The 27,500-nt window shown below is 45.3% G+C and overlaps 5 protein-coding genes across 6 annotated transcripts in view; 2 read left to right on the top strand and 3 right to left on the bottom strand.

Annotated features, from left to right (window-relative positions):
• mych (myelocytomatosis oncogene homolog) overlaps window positions 1–3,692 on the bottom strand; it is a 4,130-nt gene extending 438 nt beyond the window's left edge. The window contains exons 1-3 of the mRNA XM_084463902.1: window positions 3,557–3,692; window positions 1,724–2,296; window positions 1–852 (exon numbers count right to left, since the gene is read on the bottom strand). The exon at window positions 1–852 is cut by the window's left edge and continues 438 nt beyond it. Of these exons, the coding sequence (XP_084320028.1) occupies window positions 269–852; window positions 1,724–2,282 (1,143 nt within the window). The 5' untranslated portion in view covers window positions 2,283–2,296; window positions 3,557–3,692 and the 3' untranslated portion in view covers window positions 1–268. The remainder of the gene's footprint in view (window positions 853–1,723; window positions 2,297–3,556) is intronic.
• An 8,162-nt stretch (window positions 3,693–11,854) lies between these two features.
• Window positions 11,855–22,589, bottom strand: ergic3 (ERGIC and golgi 3). 2 transcript variants are annotated; one of them, XM_084463920.1, is made up of 14 exons: window positions 22,441–22,589; window positions 21,985–22,055; window positions 21,303–21,390; window positions 21,079–21,198; window positions 19,850–19,946; window positions 19,520–19,685; window positions 19,203–19,260; window positions 17,428–17,442; window positions 16,941–16,972; window positions 16,132–16,228; window positions 14,186–14,250; window positions 13,690–13,826; window positions 13,553–13,608; window positions 11,855–13,242 (listed from the first exon to the last, which is right to left on the bottom strand). In XM_084463920.1, the coding sequence occupies exons 1-14, from the start codon at window positions 22,526–22,528 to the stop codon at window positions 13,163–13,165; spliced, it is 1,170 nt and encodes a 389-aa protein (XP_084320046.1). In that variant the 5' UTR covers window positions 22,529–22,589; the 3' UTR covers window positions 11,855–13,162. The 2 variants fall into 2 exon arrangements, with proteins under 2 accessions (XP_084320046.1, XP_084320047.1); XM_084463921.1 differs by lacking the exon at window positions 17,428–17,442.
• romo1 (reactive oxygen species modulator 1) lies at window positions 14,401–15,677 on the top strand. The gene is made up of 3 exons (XM_084463701.1): window positions 14,401–14,555; window positions 15,054–15,190; window positions 15,471–15,677. The coding sequence occupies exons 2-3, from the start codon at window positions 15,054–15,056 to the stop codon at window positions 15,577–15,579; spliced, it is 246 nt and encodes an 81-aa protein (XP_084319827.1). The 5' UTR covers window positions 14,401–14,555; the 3' UTR covers window positions 15,580–15,677.
• A 511-nt stretch (window positions 22,590–23,100) lies between the features above and the next one.
• Window positions 23,101–24,775, top strand: tma7 (translation machinery associated 7 homolog). Its single transcript, XM_084464893.1, has 4 exons — window positions 23,101–23,240; window positions 23,407–23,462; window positions 24,016–24,103; window positions 24,389–24,775. Exons 1-4 carry the CDS (start codon window positions 23,225–23,227, stop codon window positions 24,421–24,423), a joined length of 195 nt encoding a protein of 64 aa, XP_084321019.1. The 5' UTR covers window positions 23,101–23,224; the 3' UTR covers window positions 24,424–24,775.
• A 406-nt stretch (window positions 24,776–25,181) lies between these two features.
• Window positions 25,182–27,500, bottom strand: part of dnase1l4.1 (deoxyribonuclease 1 like 4, tandem duplicate 1) — a gene marked incomplete at its 3' end in the record, with an annotated part of 5,554 nt that continues 3,235 nt past the window's right edge. The window contains exons 6-10 of the mRNA XM_084464802.1: window positions 26,465–26,577; window positions 26,061–26,218; window positions 25,631–25,727; window positions 25,415–25,490; window positions 25,182–25,309 (exon numbers count right to left, since the gene is read on the bottom strand). Coding sequence (XP_084320928.1) covers window positions 25,182–25,309; window positions 25,415–25,490; window positions 25,631–25,727; window positions 26,061–26,218; window positions 26,465–26,577 — 572 coding nt within the window. The remainder of the gene's footprint in view (window positions 25,310–25,414; window positions 25,491–25,630; window positions 25,728–26,060; window positions 26,219–26,464; window positions 26,578–27,500) is intronic.

Here is a 27,500-nt window from a genome sequence, read left to right as displayed (position 1 = left end):
CAAGCTAGAGAGAAAGAAAAAGAAAAATTATATATATATATATATATATATATAATGTGCGTTCACCTACAACAAAGACACTCCTGACCCACAGTGACCTGCCACAACAGTCTGGGACAGGGCTGGAGGATCCATCGCAGAGTGCATGTATAGAGTCCTGATGCATGCAAGCGTGTGCCTAGAGTTAGTCTTAAAGCGGTCACTAAAATGTCTTCCTACTCGTCCCCTGTGGGCCGGCCGTCGCATGGCCGTCCCCGCCGGCGGGCCCCTAGCTGCGGAGCTGCGCCAGCCGGGCCTTCAGCCTCTCCTGGTGGCCCCGCAGCTTGTCCCGCCGGCCCTGCAGCCTCTGGGCCTCGCTCTGCAGGCTGCGGATGCCGTCCCGCGCCTTCTTCAGGATCACCACCTTGGACGCCTTGTCGTTGTGCGACAGCTCCGGCACGTTGTCGCGGAGACGCAGGAAGCAGTTCTTGAGCTCGTTGCGGCGCTGGCGCTCCATCACGTTGTGAGTCCTTCGCCTCTCCTCCTCGTCCTCCGTCTCCGCCGGGGGGAGGAGCTGCTCCTGCTGCCGCCGCGACGAGGCGGAGGAGGAGCGGGAGGAGGAGGAGTGGTGGTGGTGGTGGTGGTGGTGGTGGTAGCGCGAGGAGGAGGAGGAGTCTGCTCCTCGCGGCCGCTTGGTGGTGGGAGGGGGCGGGGAGTCGGGGCGTGGCGCGGCGTAGTTATGCTGCAGATGGATGTCGTGGTGCTGCCGTTGGCGCGCCCGCTGCTCTTCCTCCTTCCGCACCTCAGCCAATGAGGGCAGTGGGGCGGAGCTAGAGGGACACCTGACCACCGTGACGACGTCAATCTCCTCCTCTGTGGCGGAAAAAGCGGAGGGAGGCGGGTTAGGGTGGTGAGGTAATAGAAGCTTGTTTACCTCAGGGGAGGAGGGCTCGGGTTGCTGGTGACATTTCAAACCGTTGACACCATTTAACTACCATACAGGCGGACAACACTGCTCTGAAAACAAACTGCCTGTACCTTTGGTTAATTGTATCTGTATAGGCGGGAGACAAGTAAAGACCAGTCCAAGTCTTCTATGGCCCTGTTCTGGGAACTGTTTGATTACCTCACTCCTATCCCGACCTCCTTTTATTGCATTTATATATTTCAGTCCAAGTGTTTTTTCCTACTGCCCTGTACTTGCTGCTACCATAGGCGTCCATTCAGGATTAACACAGTTGTATTTTACCTTGCAATACATGCTCAACACAGGCCTTAAAACTATTTACAAAAAAACTGTACGTAGAATCATAGTTAATTTATATTTAGATATTGAAGCAGTGCTTTATTAATTAGGAGTTTAATGTTTCAATTATGATTTTCGGCGTCGGTTTTTGTACGCCTGCGCACTGTTGAATACCAACATGTGTGCCAGAAACGCATGCGCACTCCGCCGCGAGCATGCGTCATTAAGCTTGTGGAACACTTCCGCTCAATATAAACCACACGCACAGACACGCGTATATCACCGGTATTCAAAAGCCTACATTTGATCTCCCTAATTAAGAATGATTCACCAGAAAAACATTAAGTAGGCCTAAGCGGCTCCCTATGTGTATGTCACTTATATAGACACAATATTAACAAAAAAACAATACAAATAGTTGTCACAATAGCAAAACTGGAAATAAAAAATTGCTCCATCGCACACAGAAGGAGGAAGAAAGAAAAAGTCCAAACTCACCAGAATCGCTGGAGGAGTAGTTGGAGAGCTCTCCGCCGCCGGAGCCATAGTCCGACGTGGATTCGCTGTGGTCGTGTCTGCTGCCCGGGGCCTGGCTGCCCAGCCCCGCCTGGCAGTCCAGCGTGGAGCCCGCTATCTCCTCAAAAATGCTCGTGTCTATGTCCGAGAGCAGGGGACTCGACCCCAGCACCGACACCGCCAGCTTCTCCTCCAGAACCTTGTCGCCCCCGAAGCAGCCCCACAGCCCGTCCTCCGCCTCCTCCGGAACGGGCCGCACGGTGACCTTCTCCCCGCCCACTGGGTCGCTGTCGAAGAAATCGCAGTTCCATCCGAGCTGCGACATGTCATGGTCCTCAAGGAGAATGTCCGACACGTAGCTGAGCTGGTCCTCCTTGGAGAGCGGCTTGGAGGAGCCGCCCGCCCCGGTCTTGTTCGGGGGGGACTGTGGAGGGGTGGGCAGCGACTGGAGGTCCTTCATTAAACTTTGACAAAAATCGTCATCGAAGAGCAGCGGGTCTGAGTAGAGCCAGTCCTGAGACTGGGCGAAGCTCGGCAACATGTCGTCTCCGGAGTCTTAAGACAAATAAAAAAAGGAAATCAATTAAAATCAGTTATTAACACAGACCTCGACCAGGTCCGCGGACGGGTGAGTTGTGCCAACAGTAAGCCGCTATATATTTAAACAGCAGATCCGGGATGCAGGGCAGCCCCACGTGTTGCACAAGTGAAAGTTTAAAAAAGATTCACATACACTTGACCTCGATGAGAGGGGGGGGGGGGGGGGGTGGGGGTCTTTGCACCGCCCCGCCGACAAACGGCAAATCACCCCAAATACCCTGCGCCCTGACATTACTGAACAGCTGACCTACACTTAACACCCTTTCACACATTAGCGCTGTGTGTGTGTGTGTGTGTGTGTGTGTGTGTGTGTGTGTGTGTGTGTGTGTGTGTGTGTGTGTGTGTGTGTGTGTGTGTGTGTGTGTGTGAGAAGAGTTTATCTTTTGGCCTAAGGGTTGGGCAAGCCATCACACATTCCGCCGCACTCTCTCTCACTCTCTCTCGCCCCCTCAACCACACACTCTACCACTATGTGAAGCAGACATGCAGTAGCGGGATGGGAGGTAACGGGTTAAAGTCTAATCCGGTCAGCCGAGCGGCAAGTACGAGACTACTACCAGTGTGGCCACCATGACACCCCACCCCCAACAGCACCGGCATAAGATGACTTTCAACCCCCAGCTGAAGCAATATGTCTCGGGTGAAGAACAGAGACCACGCCATGAATCCACCGGGTCTCACCGCCAGGCGAACTACTACCCGCCCGACCGGTTTTCCAAACGCAAATAACGACGCATAGCCGGTTCAAACAGGACACCGGTCGACCACGCGTTACCGCACATGTTGCAACCCATGAGTTAAAATGCCACAACACGTGTTAATGACCGATCGGTCGTGTTTTAAATACAAAAAAAACATTACTATCAACTAAACTAAACAGCTACCCCAATGTCGTTAGACATTAAGAGTAACGGAGCCAATCGAGTGGGCGCAGTCTGGGTTCACGGTGTTCCTCTCGAGGGAGATTGCAACGTGAGCACATGTGAGACACAGTCGGCATTCATAGCCCGACCCTGCACACCAGACCCTACACACCGCCCTGACATCCCCACCACATGCACCCCAGCGACACACAAGATCCGCGGACAACACGAAGACAACATTAACACCATTGCCAACACTATTATTAACATTATTGAGATGTCCAGTCTCCGCTCAACTTCCCGGTGGTCTTGTGAAAGCACTGGGCGGAACCAGAGAGGCGGCATGGCTTACCTTTAACAGTCCACGGAGAAGAGAGGTATCAGCGGTAGAAGGAATAAGAAAGTCCACAGATTGCCTTTAGAATCCGGAGAAGCGTGTAATAAATCACTAGTGATGCGGCATGGTGTGAATAGTAAAGACACGTCCCCTCCCTACGAGTAGCTCAGTGGGTGTGGCCGCGTGGGGCCCTTTAACTTTATACCACACACCACTCACTAGTATGCCTCCGCACACAAAACCGCGCCAAAACTCTAAATCCGATAAGAAAACCTATTAGCAAATCAAACCATGGCCAATTTTACGCATTGGTGCTTTCAATTCGATTGCGTCCAACCGCCATTGACCGCATCAATAGTTCTTTGCGGAGATTCGGCGCAGCCGTTCGGGGTCTATGGCGGCGGAGGGATACGAGGTCTGCGTTCTCAGGACTGGGATTCCAGGAAAATGATGGCGGGGAACATTGGAACAGAAAAACACACGTGGCTGCGTGGAGAAGCCGGGTGTCTGTCTGACTGTCTGTCTCTCTCGCTCTCTGTTTATTACATGTATGTCTCTCAGTTTTCTCCGTCGGCTGGTCTGTCTGTCTGGTCTTCGGTCGGTCTGTGTGTGTGTGTGTGTGTGTGTGTGTGTGTGTGTGTGTGTGTGTGTGTGTGTGTGTGTGTGTGTGTGTGTGTGTGTGTGTGTGTGGGGGTCGGTCGGTCGGTCGGTCTGTCTATCTGCCTGTCTGCCCCGTAGTAAAGCAATGCGGCAGTTAGACCGCCTCCTACCCTCCCAGCCACGTAGTACCGAATAAGTCTTGCCTGTGATTACACCAGCACACATGTCCTCTACTCATTCACTTGAAACGCTGGACCACCATTGTATAATAGTGTGATGCTCATATAATAATATTATCCCTATCCAGTCGCCACAGTCTGCATGGCGGCATAGGAATATTCGGGTGTAGTCACTAGTGAAATGCCCCCCTAGTGAAATTTTTAAAAAATTGTGTGTGTGTGTGTGTGTATGTATGTATGTATATATATATATATATATATATGTATATATATATATATATTTTTTTTTATAAAAAATATATGATACTAAATATTCTGGAATAAATACAAACAAATGTCTTTCAGCCAAGTCCCGTAGTAACGGGAAACCGGGTTCACGTGGTTACCATTGATGTATTATAAGGAGAGCGAGGGGTTTACATAACGTGCGCACGGGCGCTGTGTCCCCCGGTACACGTGCAGAGGCGTCCCCTCGAACACGCCCACTACTCTCCGCGCACGTGAACTGGGCTCTTGGGTGGTGCGTGTCTGTGTGTGTCTGTCTGTGTGAGAATAGTAGGTTATGACCAACTGACACAAATATGGTTTGTAGCAGTAGTCCTTCAGCACGAATTGAGACTCTGAGCACGTTAAAGAAAGAAATGAAATGATCAGCAAAATATCGACCTATTCCAATTAAACAAAAATGCAAATCTACATATTGTGAATGAAGACTATATAGATGTCAATACACCATTTATATGCAGGAATATGAGTCCAAATACAGTTTTTCAAATACCCCAGCCAACATATCAATTACTATTTTTAATTATTTAATGTCTTTAGTGACAACAAGGCCTCTCAACCTTAACCGATATGTAAATGTCAGACTCCCCAGAGTAGTTCACACTGCTCGTGCTTCAGAAACATTAGTCATTCAACTTGATTGACATGCAGGGGAATAGCAGTTAAACTTATCAGAATTATGGGTTTGTCTTTCCTAAGGTTATATAATGTTTTATCACTATCAACCTCTCATGTCGCTTTGCAAGAGCACAGAGATGATTTTTGTAATTTTATTTTTGTATATCTGTAAATTACTTTTCAGCTTTAATGTGATTTTTTTTGTGTGGGTTAATTCACTGTTTTCTTGACATTGATGAGGACAGGTCCCTAGCGTCCGAACTGAACTGTACACCAATGACGTTATGAACATTTAAAGCCGTTACGGGGGCATGTGGCGGTAGGGGGGTTGGGGTTATATGAGATGTATCAGATCTGTCCACGCAGCACAAGCAAAATAGTACATTCTGTAATAACCCTTCATACAGCTGGCATGGATCCCTCTCACACACACACACACACACACACACACACACACACACACACACACACACACACACACACACACACACACGCACACACACGCGTACACGTGTACACGTGTACACGCACACGTGTACACGCACACACACAGGAACACACACACGGTCAGACAGCCACGAGGCAGATAGAGGAAATAAGTTGAAATGCGCCATCTACTGGCAGACCTGCAGACCTGCAGACCTGGTTCCCTTGAGTTGCCTGGTTAGCCTACAACCTGTCTGTCTGTCTGTGTCTCTCTCTATGTCTGTCACTCTGTTTATCTCTCTCAGTCTCTGTCTCTGTCTCTCTCTCTTTCTCTTTATCTCTTTTTGCTCTCAGCTTTACCACATGAACTACGCCGCTACGTAATGAAAGGGCTGTCACACACACACACGCATGCTTACACAAAAACACACAAACACACACACACACACACACACACACACACACACACATGATCTGCATACTATGCTTATGGGGCCCAGATGTCTCCACTGCAGTTAGAAGTAAGTGGGTTCATTTCTCCTCAGAAGGCAGAGATATATCTGCTGCTCCTCACCTCCCAGCCTCCAGGTCCAGCCATCCAACACCATGTTCTCCTCAGTCCAGTGGTTTTCAAACGGGGGTACATCATGTGCCCCCAGGGCTACCGTGAGGGTTTACTCGTTGCTTTAATGTTGCTGATTGTAAAATGTTATTACAATACAATTAGAGGAACATGAATACAGAGTCTTATCAAAAAAGATCAAAAGAAAGAAAGAAAGATAGAAAGAAATTGTCGTTGGACAAGTTGGAATAGACGGAAAAGACGTTGGAATGATGGAATAGAAATAACCTCTTCTCTATCTGTTTCATCACAGGGTTGTTACTTTAACGTTGTGTACTGAGCTGTCATCAAGCACTCTTGGAGGGGGATTTGTTGTACATGTCTTTGTGAGGTTGTGTGATTTTGTGTGCTTGTATGTTCATGGGAGACCAACAAAGTCAATTAATGTGTGATTCACTGAAGGCTGTGAGGAGCGTAAGACGCACTTGCCCCCTCATAGATACACAAACTTTAACACAACCCATTTGAACTTTGACCACTTTGACCTGAATTCTTCTAAACTCCACAAAGATGTCCTGCGCAGAACGAAGGAGGACACCGAAGAGGATATCATCCGGAGCGTGCTCCGCTGTGGATCGTGTCTTCTACTAAACCCCATGGTCCTGCAGAGCTCTGCCACTCCTCTCTGGCCAGCGCTTTTTGGAAACCTGTGCAGTTGCTCCATGTTTTATGCTTTGACATTCAAACAGCAGACTACCGTCTCTGTTTTAGATCAAGCTACAGTCATTTGAAACACGTGAAGTACAGCTGTTTGGGAAGTTTTAATAATACTGTGTAATGATACTTAGTAAGTCAACTCAGACAGACAGACAGACAGACAGACAGACAGGCAGACAGACTGGACAGACAGCCAGAGAAAAGGACAGACAGGAAGACAGTGTTTTTCAGGCTCTCATTCATATTTTTTTTATAAGAGGAAGTTAAATAAGTCAACTCAGTGACCACATCCACAAACGCACACACACGCACACACACGCACACACACACACATACACACACACACACACACACACACACACACGTGTGTGCGCGCGCGCACACATACACCCACACCCACACATACACACGCAATTAAACAGACACACTCACTGTCTCCTTCCATTCCGGGGTGGCAGGAAGAGGAAGGATGAGGCCTCTTCCTGTTTTAAAGAAGGTCAAAACCGCCAACTCCACCAACCTTTAAAAACACCAGATAGCAATAGTTGAGATAAGATGCAGTTTTGTACAGGAACCTTCCAGAACCTGACCAATATTCTGCTCTGCAAAGCTAAGCTAAGTGGTTTCCATAGCAACATGCAGCTCCCCTGGAGAAGGAACTAAAAGGGACCATTGAAGAGATTCCTAAATGGAGCATTTATACAGCTTAATTTAAATACTCAGTAGCATTAACACATGGACCACATGTAGGACCCTAACACCTCACCCCTAACACCTCTAACCTCTAAAAAGTGTATGTTGTTGGTCTCCGCCTAACCTTGACCATGTTGTGGATCTCTATGTTAACATAGCTACGTAGCACCGCAGAACCATAAATGCACAGAACCACGTTGGATTTTTGAAGCAGTGGTATAATCCACCCAGAGAACTAACTGGGACCCTTAACCTTAAAGGTCAATACCGGTCTGTGTGATCAAGCCATCGTAACCGTCCCCTCTGGCTTCATTCAAACATGCGTTACCAATGTCGTTTGTGGAAATTGCTTTCTTTTACCAATTCTCCCAAAAAGCATTTAGCGTGACTGAGCCTGCAACCAATGTAAACAATGGCAATATAGCACTTTAGTTTTCTGGGATCAATGTGCGTCGATCAGTACTGAGTTTGTGGACAACATAAACATAGCAGTTAGTCGCCATACTTTACAAGTACTTTACATAATGTCTAGCCACCAACACCCAAATTCTATATTGCTGTTGTTAGAATTTGTGGCTGGCACGTTCACGCAAAATGCTCTTTAGCAGAAATCGGTACATGGATGTCATTTTTGGCTAATTATATCGGTAACGGGTAACGGATGTTTTATTGAAGCCAGGAGAGACAGTAAGTTATGCAGATCCAGACCCCTGCAGCACCATTAGCGCTGCAGATCCAGAACCCTGCCTCACTATAGGTTCCAAAGCTCAAGAACCCTGCCTCACTATAGGTTCCATAGCTCCAGAACCCTGCCTCACTGTGGGTTCCATAGCTCCAGAACCCTGCCTCACTATAGGTTCCATAGCTCCAGAACCCTGCCTCACTGTGGGTTCCATAGCTCCAGAACCCTGCCTCACTATAGGTTCCATAGCTCAAGAACCCTGCCTCACTATAGGTTCCATAGCTCCAGAACCCTGCCTCACTATAGGTTCCATAGCTCAAGAACCCTGCCTCACTATAGGTTCCATAGCTCAAGAACCCTGCCTCACTATAGGTTCCATAGCTCAAGAACCCTGCCTCACTATAGGTTCCATAGCTCAAGAACCCTGCCCCACCATTAGATCTATAGATCCAGACCCCAGCCCCACTATTAGTTCTGCAGATCCAGACCCCAGCCCCATCATTAGATCTGCAGATCCAGAACTATGCCCCACCATTAGATCTATAGATCCACCCCCTACACCATTACGTACAGATCACTCCATAGCAAAACAAAGACATATTTCTGTTTCTGTATGTAAATGTGAACGGGCTGTCTGGCAGAGGTTTGGCTGCCAGCTCCCAGTATAAACAGTAGCAGACGGTGGTTGTACTGGGCCCAGACAGCGATGACTCACATATCTTTAACATGTGAAGTGAGAGGGATTCGAGAGAGAGACAGAGAAAAAGAGCGAGAGAGAAAGAGAGAAAGAGAGTTGCATAGTCTTTGTTCATTATTTACCCCTGTACTTACATTTATTTATTTTATGTTTTACCTCTTTATAGTACTCTGTATAGTACTCCTTTATTTAGTCGATATTAAGTCGGTAATGTAAATGTTTATTTTCCATGCAAATTTCCTTTGACTGTAACTGAATTGAGAGAGACCGCAAAAAGTGAGTGCGAGAGACAGGGTGCCGGATAGAGAGAGTGAAAGAGAGAAAGAAAGAGATAGAAAGAGAGCAGAGAACACGGTGGTAGAGAGAGTTAAAAGGAGAGAGAGAGAGGTAGAGAGAGAGATTGAGGGAGAGCGATAGAGGTAGTTAGAGGGAGGTATTTGCTCGGGGAAGTAGGATGTTCCCAACGTTCCCGGCGCTCCATTTAACAGGAACCTCACAAGATTCCAGGAAGAGAGGGAACAGACGGAGGAGAGGAGTCGGAGTGGAATAAGAGGAGGGAGGAGAGAGGGCGATCGGGGTAAAGTGGAGAAGTGGTGTGAACACAGAGTATATTTAGATCTCTGAACTCACTTCTGAGGAACCACGATCACCCTCTCTCTCTGTTGCTCTCTCACTCTCGCTCTCTCTATCCACTCCTCCACTCCTCTCTCGCTCCCTCTTTCTCTTTCTGTCTCTCTCTCTCTCTCTCTCTCTCTCTCTCTCTCTCTATCGATCCACTCCTCCACTCCTCTCTTGCCCCCTCTCGCTCTCTCTCTCTCTGTCTTTCTCTATCCACTCCTTCACTCCTCTCTTTCTCTCTGTCTCTCTCTCTCTCTCTTCCTCTTTCTCTCTCTCTCTCTCTTTCTGAGGGAACACAGATGCCGCTCCTGTACTTGCGACTCCACTCACCATATTTGGAAAGAACCACACACATACACGCACACGTGCATACAAACACAAACACACACACACACACACACACACACACACACACACACACCCCCCACACACACACACACACACACAGAGGGCCACCTTTTTACCTTATACCTAATCCTATCCATTTCTAACCTAGCACATACCATCTCTGTCGGTTTATCTTTTTATGATTGTATTCTCTCTCTCTCTCTTTCTCTCTATCTCTCTCCCTCCCTATGTCTCTCTCCCTTCTCTCTGTCTCTTTCTCTCTTTTAGAATACCTCATACAGATGTGACAGGACATGCTCTCTCTATCCCCTCAATAAAAATGTTGCTTTACTTATTTCAATCAATTAATAATTTCCCTCTCTCCTTTTCCTTCATTCCCTTTCTCCGCTCCTCCAACAGCCGGAATTTAAGATATGATTCACTTGATTCCCCCCCCCCCCCCCCACCCCACCCCACCCCACCACACACACTCACAATTTTTTATTATTTGTCATGTACGGGATAATGTATTTGTGTCTCATTATTGTGAAATAACCGCAGACGGGGTCTGTCAGGTGGAAACACTAGGCTGGGAGATCAACCCAGTGGACCAGCTGGGCACTAATGAGGAAGTATTGGTTTTATTTTAGCTTTATTTATACATAGAGGCAACATTGACAGGGGACACGCACATTCAAGAAGATGAATCACTCTACAGTCATTCAGCCTCGTAGCCCCATAGCCCCATCAGCATCTGGAGCATCTGGACACACTAATTGGATTAATATGAAGGGGAATGATATGAACTAGAATCATGTACACTGGATTCATATTGTAGCAATGTCTTTGCTACACCCCACCTTGGTGGCTGCCACACTCCAGCTGGCTTTTACTGGGCTCCTCACTGGTGTATGAGATTTCCCTGGCTGTGCGTGGTGATGATTGGATTATCCGGAGCACATTGATTGCTCAATGCACAGCAGGTGTGCAGCCTCACCCAGCCCCAGAGTCTCATCCGCTGACTCTGGCCAGGTGAGGGCGCTTAAACCAGCCATCATCCACGCACACTCAACACATGTAACCTGGCTCATATGACCTAAACTGGACTCATATCAACTGGATTTACCTGAACTGAATTTATAGAAATGGAATCATATTAACATTGATTACAATGAACTGGATTAATATGATCTGGAATCATACGAGAAAGGATTCATATAAACAGGTTTCATAAGTGCCAAGCTGGATTCATATATGAACTGGATTCATATGAACTGGAATAATATGAAACTGGATTCATATGAAATTGGATCCATGAACTGAATTGACATGAGCTGCATTCATCTGAAGTGGTTGATGAGAGCCAGGCGTTCCACCTATGGTTTACTGGGAGTCTGGAGGCTCCGTGCCCACCACAGAGCCGCTGACCGCGTGCCTCAGATCAACGCACAGCTGTCATTTAGCCCGCCACAGAAATCTACCCCCACCCACGCACTCACATAAACACATGGACATAAACACACACATACACATAAACACATACACCTCTGCATGACCCCATCCTGAGAATAGTGTGTGTCCGTGTTTTTATGGGTGTGGACTTTAGTGATAAATCTTTTTACCAGAATGTTTTTTTTACATATACCATATTCACTATATATAGATGGACTTTGTATAGGGATACTTTTAAAAGGAGATATATGTATTTGTCTCTTTGACACACATGGTACTCACAGGAAGTGCCTGAAGTCGATTTAATTCAAATGCTTGGTGGAAGTCTGTTCTATAAATGGGGTACAACAGTAATATTCCTGACAGAAGGTCGCCCCCTAGTGTCTGAGAAATTAAACATGCGTAGGCCTACATTAATACTAAAATACACAAATAAGTTCACGCCAAACGACACTGGTTGGTGTCTTCAACATTTTTTTTATTTAGAATTTTAAAAACAGACGACAATCAAAATATAAATAAATCTCATACACAATCTTTCATACACACAAGCACACCCACAACCACACACACAATCTTTCAAACACACACCGCCCGACAAGATTTTGTTAAAAGGTGCACTGACCAGGTAACCAATAAAGCAGATATCTTCAGCCTTTTACGGAAAAAACAATAAGTTTGGCCATTAAACAACAAATTCCCACCACCTTGTCTTGATCCAATACTTGAAAATCCTATTTCAACCTTAAAAAAAAAAAAGTGTAGTGGAGGGTGGATTAGAAAAAAGTTGGAACCATTTTTATGATTGGCTATGAGAATGTTTTGTCGTGTGACAACCAGAAGAGGCAGGGTGGTATTTTAGGTATACAATTAAAATGTGTTTGATGTTGGATAAAGGTCTCTGATAATGGATAATGGTCTTTGATGCGGACAAATGTTTTTAATAAAAAAAAAAGTTATTTGATGTTGGAGAAAGGTCTTTGATGTTGGATAATTGCCTTGTTTGTTGTTGGATACATGTCTTTAATGTGGGACAAATGTTTTTTTAATATTAAATAGGGTTTGTTGGTTGAACGCCACATGTTATCGTCTCAACCTTGTCAATGTATAATACAATCAGAGATATTTTTAAACCCAGTTGCCAATAAACCAAGACTGTATCCATCAAACCAAGGCCTTATCCATCAAACCCAGATCGTATAAAGCAAACCCAGACTCCAATAATCGAATTTAAGGCCGTTTACTCAATCCCAGACCTCCTCCATCTAACCCAGACCTGCACCATCTAACCCAGACATGCACCATCTAACCCAGACCTGCACCATCTAACCCAGACATGCTCAATCAAACCCAGTGTTGGGCAGCTTAGAGCAGCCATCTCACAGAACCAGTGTGACAACAGGGGGCACCAGGAAGTAGACAGGTAGTAGTCATGTTGACGGGATGTCAACGTTGTGCTGGTGTGCCGCAAGCCTTTATACATTCCTCACCTGCATTCTCCTTCTCTCTGAAAACAGCCCAGGTCTACCCCCTCCACCTGTCTGTCCAGCTACCCCCTCCAATCTGTCCATCTACCCACACTTGCATGTCTGTCTGTGTCTGTCTGTCTGTCAACCCCCCTCCACCTGCATGTCTGTCTGTCTGTCTGTCTGTCTGTCGGTCTACCCCCTCAGCCTGTCTGTCCATCAGTCTCTGTGTCTGTCCGTCTGGGCCTCGGTGTCCTGTGTGTGTGTTGCGGGGGGTGGGGGAGCTGTAGGGGTCTCTGCTAGGAGGCCTTCCCCAGCTCTATCTTCTTCTGGATGGCCTTAGCCGAGTGGTAGATGAGAGAGTCTATCAGCCCTGCAACTGCACACACACACACACACACACACACACACACACACACACACACACACACACACACACACACACACACACACACACACACACACACACACACACACACACAAATATGATTCATTAAAAGTCATTAAATGGGAAAGATTGGTAGACATAATTTCAGCTTATTCATCACCACAAAGAAGGCAGTAAGTATGTGGATAAAAGTGCCGTTTTGTGTGTGATGATTGGTTGCACTTGGTTGATGCAGTGTGATTTGACGCAACTGCTAAATTCCTGGAGGGCCTGGTAAACAGTGGTGTTAACAGATACTGACCTGTAAACACTCCTCCGATGATGGCACACACGCCTGTTAAGAAATGAGTGAACGACCTAAAGAGACAGTGGGAGATAGGTGTGTTATAACACATTAGTACATGTTATTACACACCATATATGTGTGTTTGTACATACCTGTGCTTCTCTGTGAATTTAACCATCATGGGGGACAGCTCATACAAAACAAAGACCCCTGGCAGCCCTTGGTCACCAATGAGACCGTTGGCCACTTTCTCATGTCTGGTCACTGAGAACTGGTTGGTTTTCACCACCTACAGGAGAACAGACAGGGCAACATTTAAGCTTACATGACACATAGAGCTCAGAGGGACTAACCCCTGACTAACCCCAAGTTAATATGTTACACACAGGTAAGGTGTGATACGTATGTCAAGGGAAAATGCTATATACAGGTTGAGATGCTTACGTCAAGCTCAGACACTGCACTAGTGACACATAAAGTACAGAGTTCATTGAATTAAGATTAGATTTAAAAATACACTATTTTGTTCCAAACCTTAAATAGCTATTCATAAATCAATGTACTCCATCATTACACGTGTACTTGGTACACTCAGTTAACTAATTAAAAAGTTAATGGTCAAGGTATCAAGGCTCGGTTGAAACTCACCTCTCCCTCTGCCTTCATGTAAATAGTCGGGACTATTTTAACAAAGTACTGGTACATCATTGATGCTGAAAAAGAGAAGAGGAAGGTTCACGGTTACGGAATATAACATAACCAGTTGATTACATATTCAATATAGGTTTCTTCAGGGTAACGATTCATGTAAAACCTAAATTAAATAGTTGTCCGCGGTGGGGCGCTGTTCTTTCCTGTCTGCTTTTTTTTTTTACTTCGTACCTTCGATGTGACTGACGTCCCTTCCTCTCATGGAGTCGTGCTAACAGGACGTTTAAATCCCACTGCTGTCTTTGACCTCGGCCAATACCGTTTTCATTTTCAAGACTTGACCACATTACCCAAGGCACAAGACAAGGTACGAGTGCTGGATCGTTGCTTGTGGTCATAAGACTGAGATGTTTCAGTGCGGGTACTTCACGTCGCCGATATGTGCGACAGCACGCCGACGTGCTAAGCTAACAACAAATGGGCCAACATTCAAGAGGGCGAAGTTCTTTAACAGTCACTGTAGTCATTGTCTACCCTTGTAATAGTTATGCGCTATATGCTGGAACTGTAATGTGTATTAATTAAGTAAGTGCGTTTCTTTAAATACGATCAGAAACACGTCCCTTTACGCAATGCATTTTACTCTGCTAATTGACGTTTCCCAACCCTCCGCAGCTAATCAGTCAGTCAACATGCGGACTGTCAAACGATCGATATCGATCTCAACAACTTATTGAGAAAGCTGTTAAGATGGTTGGCATGGGCTTTATTGACCGCTCCGATAAGTCTTATTAAGACGTGCCAGTCCTTCACATAGTGAAGTACCCTCGACGTTCAGGGCTAACTGTTTGATAATGCGCCCCAGATGCCAGTGGCAGTAGGACCGTACGGCCAGGGCCAGGGCCAGCCCAGCTGTTTTGACCGGGTCAAGATGGGCTTCATGATGGGGTTCGCCGTCGGCATGGCAGCCGGAGCCATGTTCGGAACATTCTCCTGTCTCAGGTAACTCCCAACACCACCTTTTGAGACTATATGTATGAACATTTATATACCAGCAAACTATTAAAATCCTTTAGGTTCCCTGAGTGGCTTCAGACGTGAGTTTTCTGTAAATTTGGTTTGAATTAGCAGACTTCTATCCAAAACGACCTACAGTAATTCAAATACTTGGCATTATGGAGTAGGTAGGGGTTGGGACAACTTGCTCAATGCCTACTGGTAGACTGTACTATGGGGTTTGAACCAATCAATTGTGTCGTCTGGCGTCTCTCCCTCTCTCTAGGGTCGGGATGCGCGGGCGTGAGCTGATGGGCGGCGTGGGGAAGACCATGATGCAAAGCGGGGGAACCTTTGGAACCTTCATGTCTATAGGCATGGGCATCCGCTGCTGAGCCACAAACACACACACACACACACACACACCCCCGCATGGCTCTCGCTCTGTTCAACCACCACCCAACTGTCAATAAAGTTTAGGATGTCAAACATCTGATCGGATGTTGTGTGTTCTGTGGACCAACAGCATGGCTTGTTTAATTAAACTATCCAAAAACGTTTTTCATTTACCATATTTTTTTAGAACGTCATTATGGCCCTAGTCATAATGATGTTGGATAACCCCTTTTTCTACACTTTGTTGTGGGGTAAATGTTTTCCTCTTAAACATTTGACAGTTCCACTAAACTGCCAAATAGTTGCATCAGCTCAGAAACAAGACTTCTAGTTATCTATTCAGACTAGTCTATTGCGTTGGGACAACATCGCCATGGCTGATCTCTAATGAAAAGGTGTTGGAGCCCTGCTGCCCAGCTAGAAGAGTATCCCATGGATCTACATCCTGCTAGTAGTCTTTGGGTTTCCAGGCAGATCTTTCCAACATCACGACAGAGGGGTGGAGGTAAGCGGTAGTATTGGTGGGGTGTAAGAGGCGGAGGGAGGCTGACCTTGAGGTGCCGTGACGTCTGTTCCATCCAGAGGGTTCACGATGCCTGGGTAGTCCTTACCGAACGACAGGTGCTTGATCATGTGAGTCATGTTGATCTAAAGAATATATCAATATTAGCTCAATATTAGTGAATTAATTGTTCACAATTTGCCGTTCATCTGAAGATCATATTTCAATTTGAGGAAACCCTTCAAAATGTGATAAATAAGCATATTTAGTTTTTTCCATATCATGTTTTGTTAAAGGGATTTAACCAAGGTATTTGTTTTAAATCTCCAAAGATGCAACACATTGAGGCTTCCTTTAATGGGAAAGAATAAAGAATGTTCTGAACTTCCCAATATAATCTGTATCTAGACGTAGGTTATAATAGGTGCCAACAAGGACATGTTTTGCATAACTGCTATGTCAATGTTTTGCCTAATGCTTTTTTTTACGACAAGCCCAAGCATTGTGCAGCTAAGGCACTTTTACTTAAAATCTTCCTTCCAACAAATGACGACATAGCAAAGTGATTCAGAACATGTATTTGGTGGCTGCTATTATCAACTACTACTCATTACATAGATTATACTGGGAAGTTCCAAAATATTATTTACATTTTCAAATAGAGACTCATGAGTTGCCCTACATCGCTGATCTACTGAATCCTGTATTAACTCATGTTCAAGTCCTTCAGACTGACAGTGATGGGAGCAAGACAACCTAAACAGACACCCCCCTCTACTGTTTCAATTAATAGAATCACAGCCAAAATATGTTGGATAGGGACCGATAACCTTCGGATATATAATGTTTGTTCCTTACGTTGTCCAGTCCGAAGCTCTGCAGGTCGTGAACTGTAAAACAAACGTTCTGTTAACAGACACTTACATGTGGCACACTAACACTCAAGTCTTCAAGATGAAGCATAGAGAAGTGATTAATCGGGTTTTGATCAGTGTATTAGTTTGATTATTCACTGTGGGCTCCCAGAACACTAGAGTACACTTCTGGCGTTACTCTTTCAGGCCACAGCACTGTCAAAATAAAAACTTTGAACCTAGTCCTTCTCTGCTTTGAGCCAGCAGTACTAACCATGTAGCCAGTTGTGCTAAGCATGTCATTTTTGTTGATGCTAACCCCCTAGCCAGCAGTGCTAATTCCCAAGCCAGCAATGCCAATACCCAAGCCAGAAATTCTTCCCACCTAGCCAGTAGTGCTGAGATTTTGTTTATTTGAATGAGACGACACTCGTTAAGGTGTTGCCATGTGTGACCATCAAGAATGGAGAATGGTAGAAAAAGTGACTTACTTTCCACAGCGTGCACTGCAGAAAGAAGAGAGAAGTGTCACCTTAGTGATGATGGGAACACACATACAACCAGGACGACTGCAACTAGACATACACTCTGCACGTCATTACCCATGATCAGTGACGGACTGGACGGTCTGGCATTCAGGCAGATGCTAGAAGGGCCGCGGCCTCTCGTGGGCCGTTTGGGCCGGCCAATCACGGATATGAGATCAGATATGAGTCTCTACTACACAGTCATGGTTACCCTCAATATTTACATCGGTCTACATTCTTTTGTAGCCTTATTCAATCAGATGTTTAAAAAGTGCATTGTTTGAAATTGAAATACAAATCTGCCTGTATTTTTTATTTTATTATTGGTTTCCAAAAGTTATATGAAGCAATGACTTCTGGGAATTTCAAAACCGAATCAGACCGCGTCTGCGTGTTAGGGGGTTGTTGGAAGAGAGTCTATGAGGTTAAACTATGAATTGAGGAATTCAGGGACAGAAGGAGAGAAGGAGATTACTGTTGGCTGACAATGAAAGTCTCCTCTAAACGAGTACACAGAGAGACGTCAGAGCATCGGGATTTGATGATGCCGCGGAGATAGAGGAAGAGGCTACAGAAATAAACCTGTCCTGGTGAGCAAGAAATGTGCTACCTACATTGTGTAATCTGTTGCAATTTACTTCTCCAGCAGTTAAACCTCTTCACCTGTGCCTACAACAATATATGGTTGGCATATAAATTCCTACTAACACTGTCATGTAGCCTACTCAAGTGGCATGCGAACAGAGTTTTTCCACTCTTAAATTAATCAAGAATCGTCTAAGGACACGATTGTCACAGGATAATTTGGAGGCCTTTATGCTGATGGCGACAGAGAAAGAGGTCCTAATGAACTTGGATGCTGATGACGTGATAGACAGGGTTGCGGAGAAGAGCAAGCTCCTTTGCACCTTGTTAACTGCATGACGTTAATTAAGACACGTTTGTATTATGGAGTGGCTGCTCTGAAGATCTATTCTAGGCTATTTTTTTTTTTGGAGTTGTGCATTGATATATCCATGTTTTTGGTGCAGTCTTTATGCATATTATAGTTAGAGTTCATCACCAATGGCGCTACAAAAGTGTGTGTTATTTCTGTGTGTGTGAAGTTATATGTGTAGCGGGCACGTGCGCCCCCATGTGGGCCACTGGTGGGTGAAAATGCCAGGGCCGTTTTTTAATCCCAGTCCGTCACTGCCCATGATGCACCACTTTCCCCCTACCCACTAACTTTGGACCTCCACCTAACAGTGTAACCTAATGGCAACTAAATAAAACATAACCTCCTATCGCAATAGCAAGACTTGATTTTACCAGTCTTACCCGTCAAAATGTTCATGAGAAATTACTAATTGGAAAAGTCTGTTACAGCCAGAAGGTACTCAAAAAAGGTACCACACTGTTACTAGACTAGTATTTGGTACTATAATTCTGTTGCTACACCAGGAATATGCGATATGAGTTTGTTGTGGGTAAGCTCCACATAGGTGGATCCTGATTAAGAGATTAATCACATAGCGACAGAACCTTCAACTGATGATGACCGGGTTAGAACCTGTGTTAGTATGTCACTCACAACATCACCCTAGTTGTGCAAGGATAGGAAATAATATTGTCCACAATACTGGATAACATTTACTACATTTTCTGCTTTTAGTGACAGAGACTGGGAAACTTAGATGGAGATATAAATACATGGGGTGGAAGGGATGGATTGACGCAGATGTGATGATAGGTCTTACCGTGGACATGGGACTGCTGGAAACTCTTCCCAGGAGCAAAGTGGAAGTTTCCTGCAACCTGGAGTAGAGGGGCGGTGGGGAGAAGACAGGTTATCCTCTTTCTTTCTGACGATGAATAATATGGATCATATGAATAATATGAATGTCAACATGAATGGTGTAGCCAATAGTTGTCTTGTTGAGGTTGAAATAAGTCTTTCCTTGGTAAGGATTCCAGCATCATCATACTGTTTGAATCACCATGTCACACCGTTCTTAATAATCAGACGTGACAAACCACATCACCCCCCCACCCCCATCCATTTCTGTGAGGGCACCTTGTTGACTTCCAGGAAGCCGTACACCTGGCAACCCTCGTTCTTCTGCTCCGCCATCTTCTGGGTGAAGCCCTCACGGCGACACTGCTCGATGGTGTCCGCGTTCTTGAAGGCCCAGCCACGCCGCCGGTACGCCTCCCGCACGTCATCACAGCTGTTACAGCACCTGCATCGCCATGATGGACAGACTGATGAGCCAACACAGACACACTGACAGGTGGAGAGACAGACAGACTGATGGAGGGACGGACAGGTGTACAGACAGGTGGACAGACAGACAGGAAGGGAAGAAGAGAGACAGACAAGCGGAGAGAAAGACGAGTGTCTTACTTGAGGTCTTCTGTCTCGGCCCCGTAGCAGCTTTCACATCGTTCTGGATCCAACTTACTGGGGTCAAAGGTCACACCTTCATCATCGCCACCCAGCTCTGTTGACACACATCCTCATTATCATTATCATCCTTTGCAGCACATAGCTCTGTTGACACAGATCTCCATCATCACCAACATCACCAGCTCGCTCTGCTCACACACACATAATGATCATCACCACCACATAGCTCTGGTCACACACATCATCATCTGCCCCACAAACCTTACCATCACCACCACCTAGCTCTGTGAACATACATCACCACCACAAGCCTTACCATCCGCACCGCCTAGCTGGTAACACACATCATCCTCATAAACCACCACCCTTACCATCATCACCACTACCACCAATACAACCCAATACAACCCGTATCATCATCATCAGTAGCACCTAGCGCTGTTAACACACATCACCACCACCACCACAAACCTAACCATCTTCATCACCACCTAGCTCTGTTAACGCACACATCATCACCACAACCCTGACCATCCTCTTCACCACCTAGCTCTGTTAATTCACCTCACCACCACCACCAGCCTTACCATCATCACCACCCTAGTTACCACCATCATCATTCTCACCCCCACTTACGATCATCACCATCATTTCTATCATAACCATCATTATCACCACCCTTACCATCATCATCACCACCGCCACCATCTGATCATAATCACCATCACCCCCTTACCAACATCATTGTCATCATCCAATTCTGTTAACACAGATCATCACCTTGCTCTGTGAACACACATCATCACCACTCTTGCCAGCATCATCAACACCACCTTTACTACCACTACTACTACTACTTTACTACCATCATCATCGACCCCATGCTCACCATCATTTGCACCCTAACCATCATCACCATCCCCCTGAGTATCATAAGCACCATCATACCTACCACCCTTCTCCCCCCACAGCTCTGTTAGCACACACCACCACCACCTTAACCATGAACACCATCCTCCCAATCAGCCTCATCGTCCTCATTACCATCCTTATCACTATCCTTACCATCATCATCACCACCAACTTTTAGATTAGCATGCGGCATATGGAACTACCACACATATTTCACGTCTTGTAGCCAATGGAAACGTAGGGACGATGGAACAGTAGGAACTGTTACTTTGTGGGTAGGGTAGTGGGTAGGGCTGTCAGAGGCCGCAGGTTACCGTGTTTCTCTGCCTCCGTGGTGACGGCTTTGAGGTCTTTGTCCAGGCGGCGCTTGAAGAGGTTGTGCTCTACATCCAGCTGCTGCTCCCCGGCAACGTCCATCGCATCTATACTGAGGTCTGAGAGAGACATTGGTTCACATCAGAGAGAGAGCGAGAGGCCGAGAGGAGGAAACTCTCGTCGCCGCACGACCAATCAGGTGTCAGGGTGTGCTGGGACCTACAGGCACAGGGCATGTGAGGGAAGATGACGTCGATGTTGATCTTCAGTTTGTCTCCTCGCGATGTGTCGACGTACAGCTCAGGGTGGACCTGGAACCAAACACCACCGCAGAACATTAGCCATCACCCCCTGAAACATCACCCCCCCCCCATCAACCCCAAAATATTAACCATCAACCCAAAATATTACAGCCATCACCCCCAAAATACCAGCATCCCCAAGAACATCAATACTACCAACCCCGAACATCACCCCAAAAATATCCACACCATCACCTCCAAAAAATATCAGAACATCACTTCTCTGAACTCTAGACCAGATGTGTCGTCTCGTGGGCTGTGTGTGTTTGTATGATTAACCAGCTGTTGCTACATTCCTACTGTCTATTTTTTGAAGATGCACTGAAGCTGAATCCAGTCTTTTGTAACTAGCCAGATATTTTCCTACCATACATCATTAAGTCTCATCCTCATAGAACTTACACTGAGAGTCATTACTTTATGTGCAACATTTACATGTAAAAACTGGTAAACATTGATACACACTGAAACACTGATACGTTATATATGTACTCTTACACTGTGTACATTCTGACATCCATTTTCCCTATACAAAGCTGTTGTTTTGACACCCAAGGAAGACTACGAGGTAGTGTATTGTCGTGTGAGGGAAGGTGAGGTTACCTCTTTGGTCAGGTAGTACTGCAGTTCAGAGAAGAACAGGATCAACATGATCAGACCGCTCACGATGGTCACTGAGAGAGAGAGAGAGAGAGAGAGAGAGAGAGAGAGAGAGAGAGAGAGAGAGAGAGAGAGATAATTGCAATTTAATATCACACTGCCACGGGCAACATTGTCACATTAACATAGTAACACTTCTCAACACTCAGCGTTGACACACTGTAAATACAACAAATGGACAGGCATCATCGTCGAGAGCCATGGAAGACGTACTACATCGGTGTTGCCTTTTGTAAACCCACTCATTTATCCTCGAACATCGAGTTTCTTAAATATTGAATGCAACACATGACACGGCATGCGTTTTAATATCAATATATCGTCATACATCAATCGATCCATGTATTGATGACCAGGTTGTATGGATGAATGGGTGGTCTGCTTTAAATTACTACTCACCAGTCGCGCCGCCCCACGTTTTGATCCTGAAGTCTTCTAGGGTTTTGGGATACGCATCAAACTGTTTCAGTTTGTTTAAGGTGTCCATGCTGTGGAGAAAATACCGTCTAGGGGTGTTAAAGGGTTTGGGGTTCGAGTCCCGGTGCACATTAGACACTACTTTCACTTCCGGGACTTGAAGAGTTTTGAGCCAATCAGCTTCGACCGCGTAAGAAGTCCATTAAATGGTCATTTTAATTTCACGGGTGGAGAAATACTGAAATACTATTATTCTTGATACATGTTTTCATTTACTATTTTCTGATCTAAGTCTCTCGGGTGATAGTTAAGGGGAGTTTGGTTTGGAGATGGTCTTACAAACTATAAATAGTTTAATAAATCATATTCTAACGCTGCCTTTTAGTGCAGTGCTATTATAAGTGTGAATTTCCTTTGTATAAAATCCATCTGGCAGGTTTTTTTGTAATCAGGAAACTTTTTTGGAATCCAAAACTTTCAGAGCCGAATTCCATCAATATATTATATAATAATTTATAGATAATTAAATAACACTGAAATTAGAACTTTATGTATTTCCCGTTAATATTTAACTAATCAAGCAGCCTCAAAGGTTTTGCACCCGGATGCTTTGCGTTGCAGACAGACAGGCGGTGAACGGACTACCTACTTCCGCTTCCAAATGCACCAGGGGTCCTTATAGTGCGGACCTGAACACCCACAGCAAGCAGCCCGGTCTACATTTCTGTAATTTAATTTAGTTTAAAACACTAACTCATCGACAGACATGTCTGGCAGGGAAGGTACGTGTATCTAACGATAGTTACTATTGTTCATCTCATTCGAATAGGTCGTTTTATTATCCTTTCTTAGCCCGCTAACCGTTACTGTGAATACGCATGCCAAGGGGACATCATAGTAGGATCATATTGGCTATATATAACATTAACCCTTCTTTACACTCCGCAGGAGGCAAGAAGAAGCCGCTGAAGGCACCCAAGAAGCAGAACAAGGACATGGATGATGTAAGGGGCATTCATAATGGATCCATTATTCTTATTGGGATGCTGTCTGGACCCCTCCCGTGCGGGTCTAGTGATGAACCGAATCGATACGGCGCCACTGCGGTCGCTAGCTGCACCATTCACTATTAGAAAAACTATTCACACCTAATATAAAGACTAGTAACTAGCCCTATGGAAGTATAATAGTGCCGAATGTCCTTAGACAAAAACATAGCGCTATAACAATTCTATTTTTTCCAACATCACAAATTTAGGTAGAAATGTAGGTAGGTTCTACTACGAAACTACCGTAGTTCGGAGCAGGCCTCCATGCAGCATGTTACCATCGGCAATCCATTGCTATTCCTGTGTTACGCGGCTGAAATTATACTGATGAATGATAAGACAGATTTTCGACCTGAATATGAATTTGTGAAGTTGAGAAATAATGGGTGTATAGTACTACCAGTAGCATTATGTTGCCATTATGTTATACTTCTAACAGTTGATTAATGTTTCTCAGTCTGTGAACACTAGTAATCGCCTAACATCACAAATATGTCCGTGTGTGTAGGAGGACATGGCCTTCAAGCAGAAACAGAAGGAAGATCAGAAGGCGATGGATGCCTTGAAGGCCAAAGCTTCTGGAAAAGGACCTTTGAGTGAGAATAACAAAATAATTACAAATATAGTAACTACAAGATGATGGGTGAAATATAATTTGATGGGCAGATAGGGACCATTTTGGGGTACTTTTTCCATATTTATTGAGATTTTCTGGTGTTTCCAAATTGTCTACCCTATCTTTTTAAGTAATGCTATATTTGTACTTAAACAAATGTGTATTTGTAGTGCTTGATATGTAATTTGTAGTCCTAAAGATGGATACATTGTAGTAGTTTGTTAAAGGTGAATCTGTAGTTTAACCCCATTGCTCTCTTCATCAGCGGGCGGCGGCATCAAGAAATCAGGCAAGAAGTAAGCTAGCCCAACGCTACCATGACAACCACCTGGCGTGCAACCGCCGTCTCTGGTTCCAGCCATGCCCCTTCCTGTGAATACCACCCTCGTGCTCAACCTCCCACAGTTCCAAGACGGGTCTGGAAAAACATCAGAGATCCGTTTTCCCAGACCTTCCAACATGCAAGAGTCAAAAGCAGAGGCCTGTTATGCATACGGCCCAACCTGCAGCCGTCAGCCGCACTGGTCCGGAACACTCCTGACAAATGTGGACTTACTCTTCTATTAACTACTGGAATCTCGAGTAGCTTTTGATTTTCCTGAAAAGTATTGCTGTTGTGAAGAAGATATCAATAAAGGTGTTTTTTTTCGTATTGGCGTTATTTTATTGGTTAGGGATGATGTCATTTTATTCAGTCACAGGGTTTTCTGTTAATTAAGTTCAAACTGCGTGCGGTTGAGGTAGAACAATTCTGTCAGCCTTAGGCTGTATGTATTTCATGATATACATGCAGACTACTAGCTGGTTATATTGGAACAATATTCATATGTCCATGATGACACCAAATGCCCATTTAAGATGCATAAGGAACATTTCTCAGATATTGTAAGATCTTCGAGGTGCACAAACTTCTGCTGTGTAGCCTTATTTTGTTTCCTGACTTCTCATTGGTTGTCCTTGTTAGTGCCATCTCAGATGCCCTCTGGCAGGAAGGAAGACCAGTCAGGGTCTGGATGCTCTTGCTGTAGGGTAAGGATGTCGGGTTGATTGATTGGATATTAGGTTTCGTGTGTTAAGTTACGATGCTGCAGCTTGGCCTTCTGGAGCTTGAGAACCTCGATCTGCAGACATAGCTTCTCCCTCTCCAGCAGGAGGTTTCCTCTCTGTAGCTCCACCACATCCTCACCTGGAAATAGGAGCACAAGATATTGTCTGATCTAGTACTGACCCTACTACCTGAACGTTATACCTGAACTTGAGCATCTCTAGCCTGGTGTTTTTGGTGTCTTACCAACAGCGGTGTCTTGTTTCTCAACGCAGGTCTTCAGCTCCACCTCCACGGGGTAGTGGTCGCTTACCTTCAGTGCCTGGGGAGGTCGGAAACAACTATAAGAGAAGACTATCAACTTGTAATGCATTCAAATCTATCATGGAATACAGATTAGTACACAAGAATATAGGATGAAAGGTATATTAAAGGATGCTTATTACAGCAAGGAGACCTGACCTGTTGGTTTGTGAGTCCGTACTCCTCCTGGAAGTTGAATGGTTTTGCGGAGTTAGGAACCACAGCTGACAACATGTCCTGACCATACACCACTATCCTGGGAGAGAGAGAAGGGAGAACTGATACGTTAGCTTGTTGTGATAGAATGAGTGGCAGTTTTGAATGAATATCAGAAGTACTTCAGACACACTTATATTTAATACATTCAAGTTTCAATAGTATTTCACCTGTATTTAACTACAAGATGGTAATATTAACATGCATATTATTTACAATTGTATTATTTACCGATCATTTAGGCCAACTGATCGTATTATTTGCAAACGTATTATTGATTAATATTTACTGATCATACAGAACTTATTTTTAACTGATATTATTGACTGATCCTATTATAACAGGCGTATTCTGTTCTGATGGATTTATTTACCTGTCGTACGTGTGGTCGTTCCCGGTGCTGGCCGTGGTGTCTACATCGTCTGCGATCAGCCAATGGAAGTTAGGGTCGCTACGGATACGGATGCTCTTCATTTCTCTCTTGGAGACATAGGCACCGTCCGCATTGAAATCCCCCAGGATCATCACGTTCTAGAACACATTGTATCATCACATTATAGGGCAACACTTTCTAGAACACAGGGTCATCACATTCTAGAACCCCACATTCTAGGAAACAGGGTAATCACATTCTAGCCCACCACTTTCTAGGCCAATGAACCACCTTCTAGGGGCATCCCAGTGTACAACACAGGATCGTCACGTTCTAGAACACAAACAACATTGTGATAGCACACATCCTGGCCTATTGATTATGGACGCTAGATAGAAACTCACGTCAGTCTTCCACTTTTCCTTTATGTGGAGGAAGACGTCGTAGAGCTGGTCCAGCTCCTTATCAGAGTCCTGGGGTTTGGTGTGGACTGGGATCAGCACCAGGTCCTGGATGACTGAACCCACACACACCCACACACACACACACACACACACACACAGGCACACACGCACACAGGCACACAAGCACACAGGCACACACAGGCACACAGGCACACAGGCACACGCACACACTCACACACACTCACACACACTCACTCACACACACACACACACACACACACACACAGGCACATAGGCACACAGGCACACACACACACAGGCACACACGCACACAGGCACAGGCACACACACACACATTTTAAATGCTTATTTTTAACAAATTGCAATCATTTCAATTGGAATTCAGAATATACAGAGATTTACAGCAATACAGACAAGTAGCATCATCTTCTCCACCCTGCCTGTGGTGGTTGCTGAGACTGGGCAACCCCTAGCCTGCGGTTTAGATCTATGACCCAGACCCCGACTACAAGAGACATGATCCTACATCCATAGCCTAGGTTGCAGATGCATGTAGCTAGAGGCTGGTGCTTCATCAGCTTGGAGTTAGACACATGTTCAAGTGATATGGGGGCAGCCAACCTCTATAGGAAGCACCTATGTTATCGTCTATCAGAACAATGTCAGGTTTGTTTTAGGATGTTTGTTCCTGAGCTCTGTTGTTAAACCGCCTCCCCATTAAACAGAGGGTTTGCAAATGGTATTAGTTAGAGTTAGTTCACCAGGCTAGTTTGAATTCATCAGCAACAAGGCTGCGAAAAGAGTCTCTGTACCCACCAATCCAGAATAACAGTGTAACATTATGACCGCTCAAGTCTTGAGTCATCAATTGCAGTTCTGAAGCAAAAAAAACATACATGCCCTTTCTGTCCATGTGGGAGCCATAAAATGGCTACATGCCAGGGTAGGATGCATGCAGGAAGGATGCAGTGGGTAGGAAAGACATATCTCTCCATGTTGATGGTCTCATGAGCTG

This window comes from Micromesistius poutassou (genome assembly GCF_964030765.1).
Source record: "Micromesistius poutassou genome assembly, chromosome: 2".
NCBI lineage: Eukaryota > Metazoa > Chordata > Actinopteri > Gadiformes > Gadidae > Micromesistius > Micromesistius poutassou.
The sequence above is the reverse complement of the archived record's forward strand: the minus strand, read 5'-3'. Positions and strand labels throughout refer to the sequence as shown.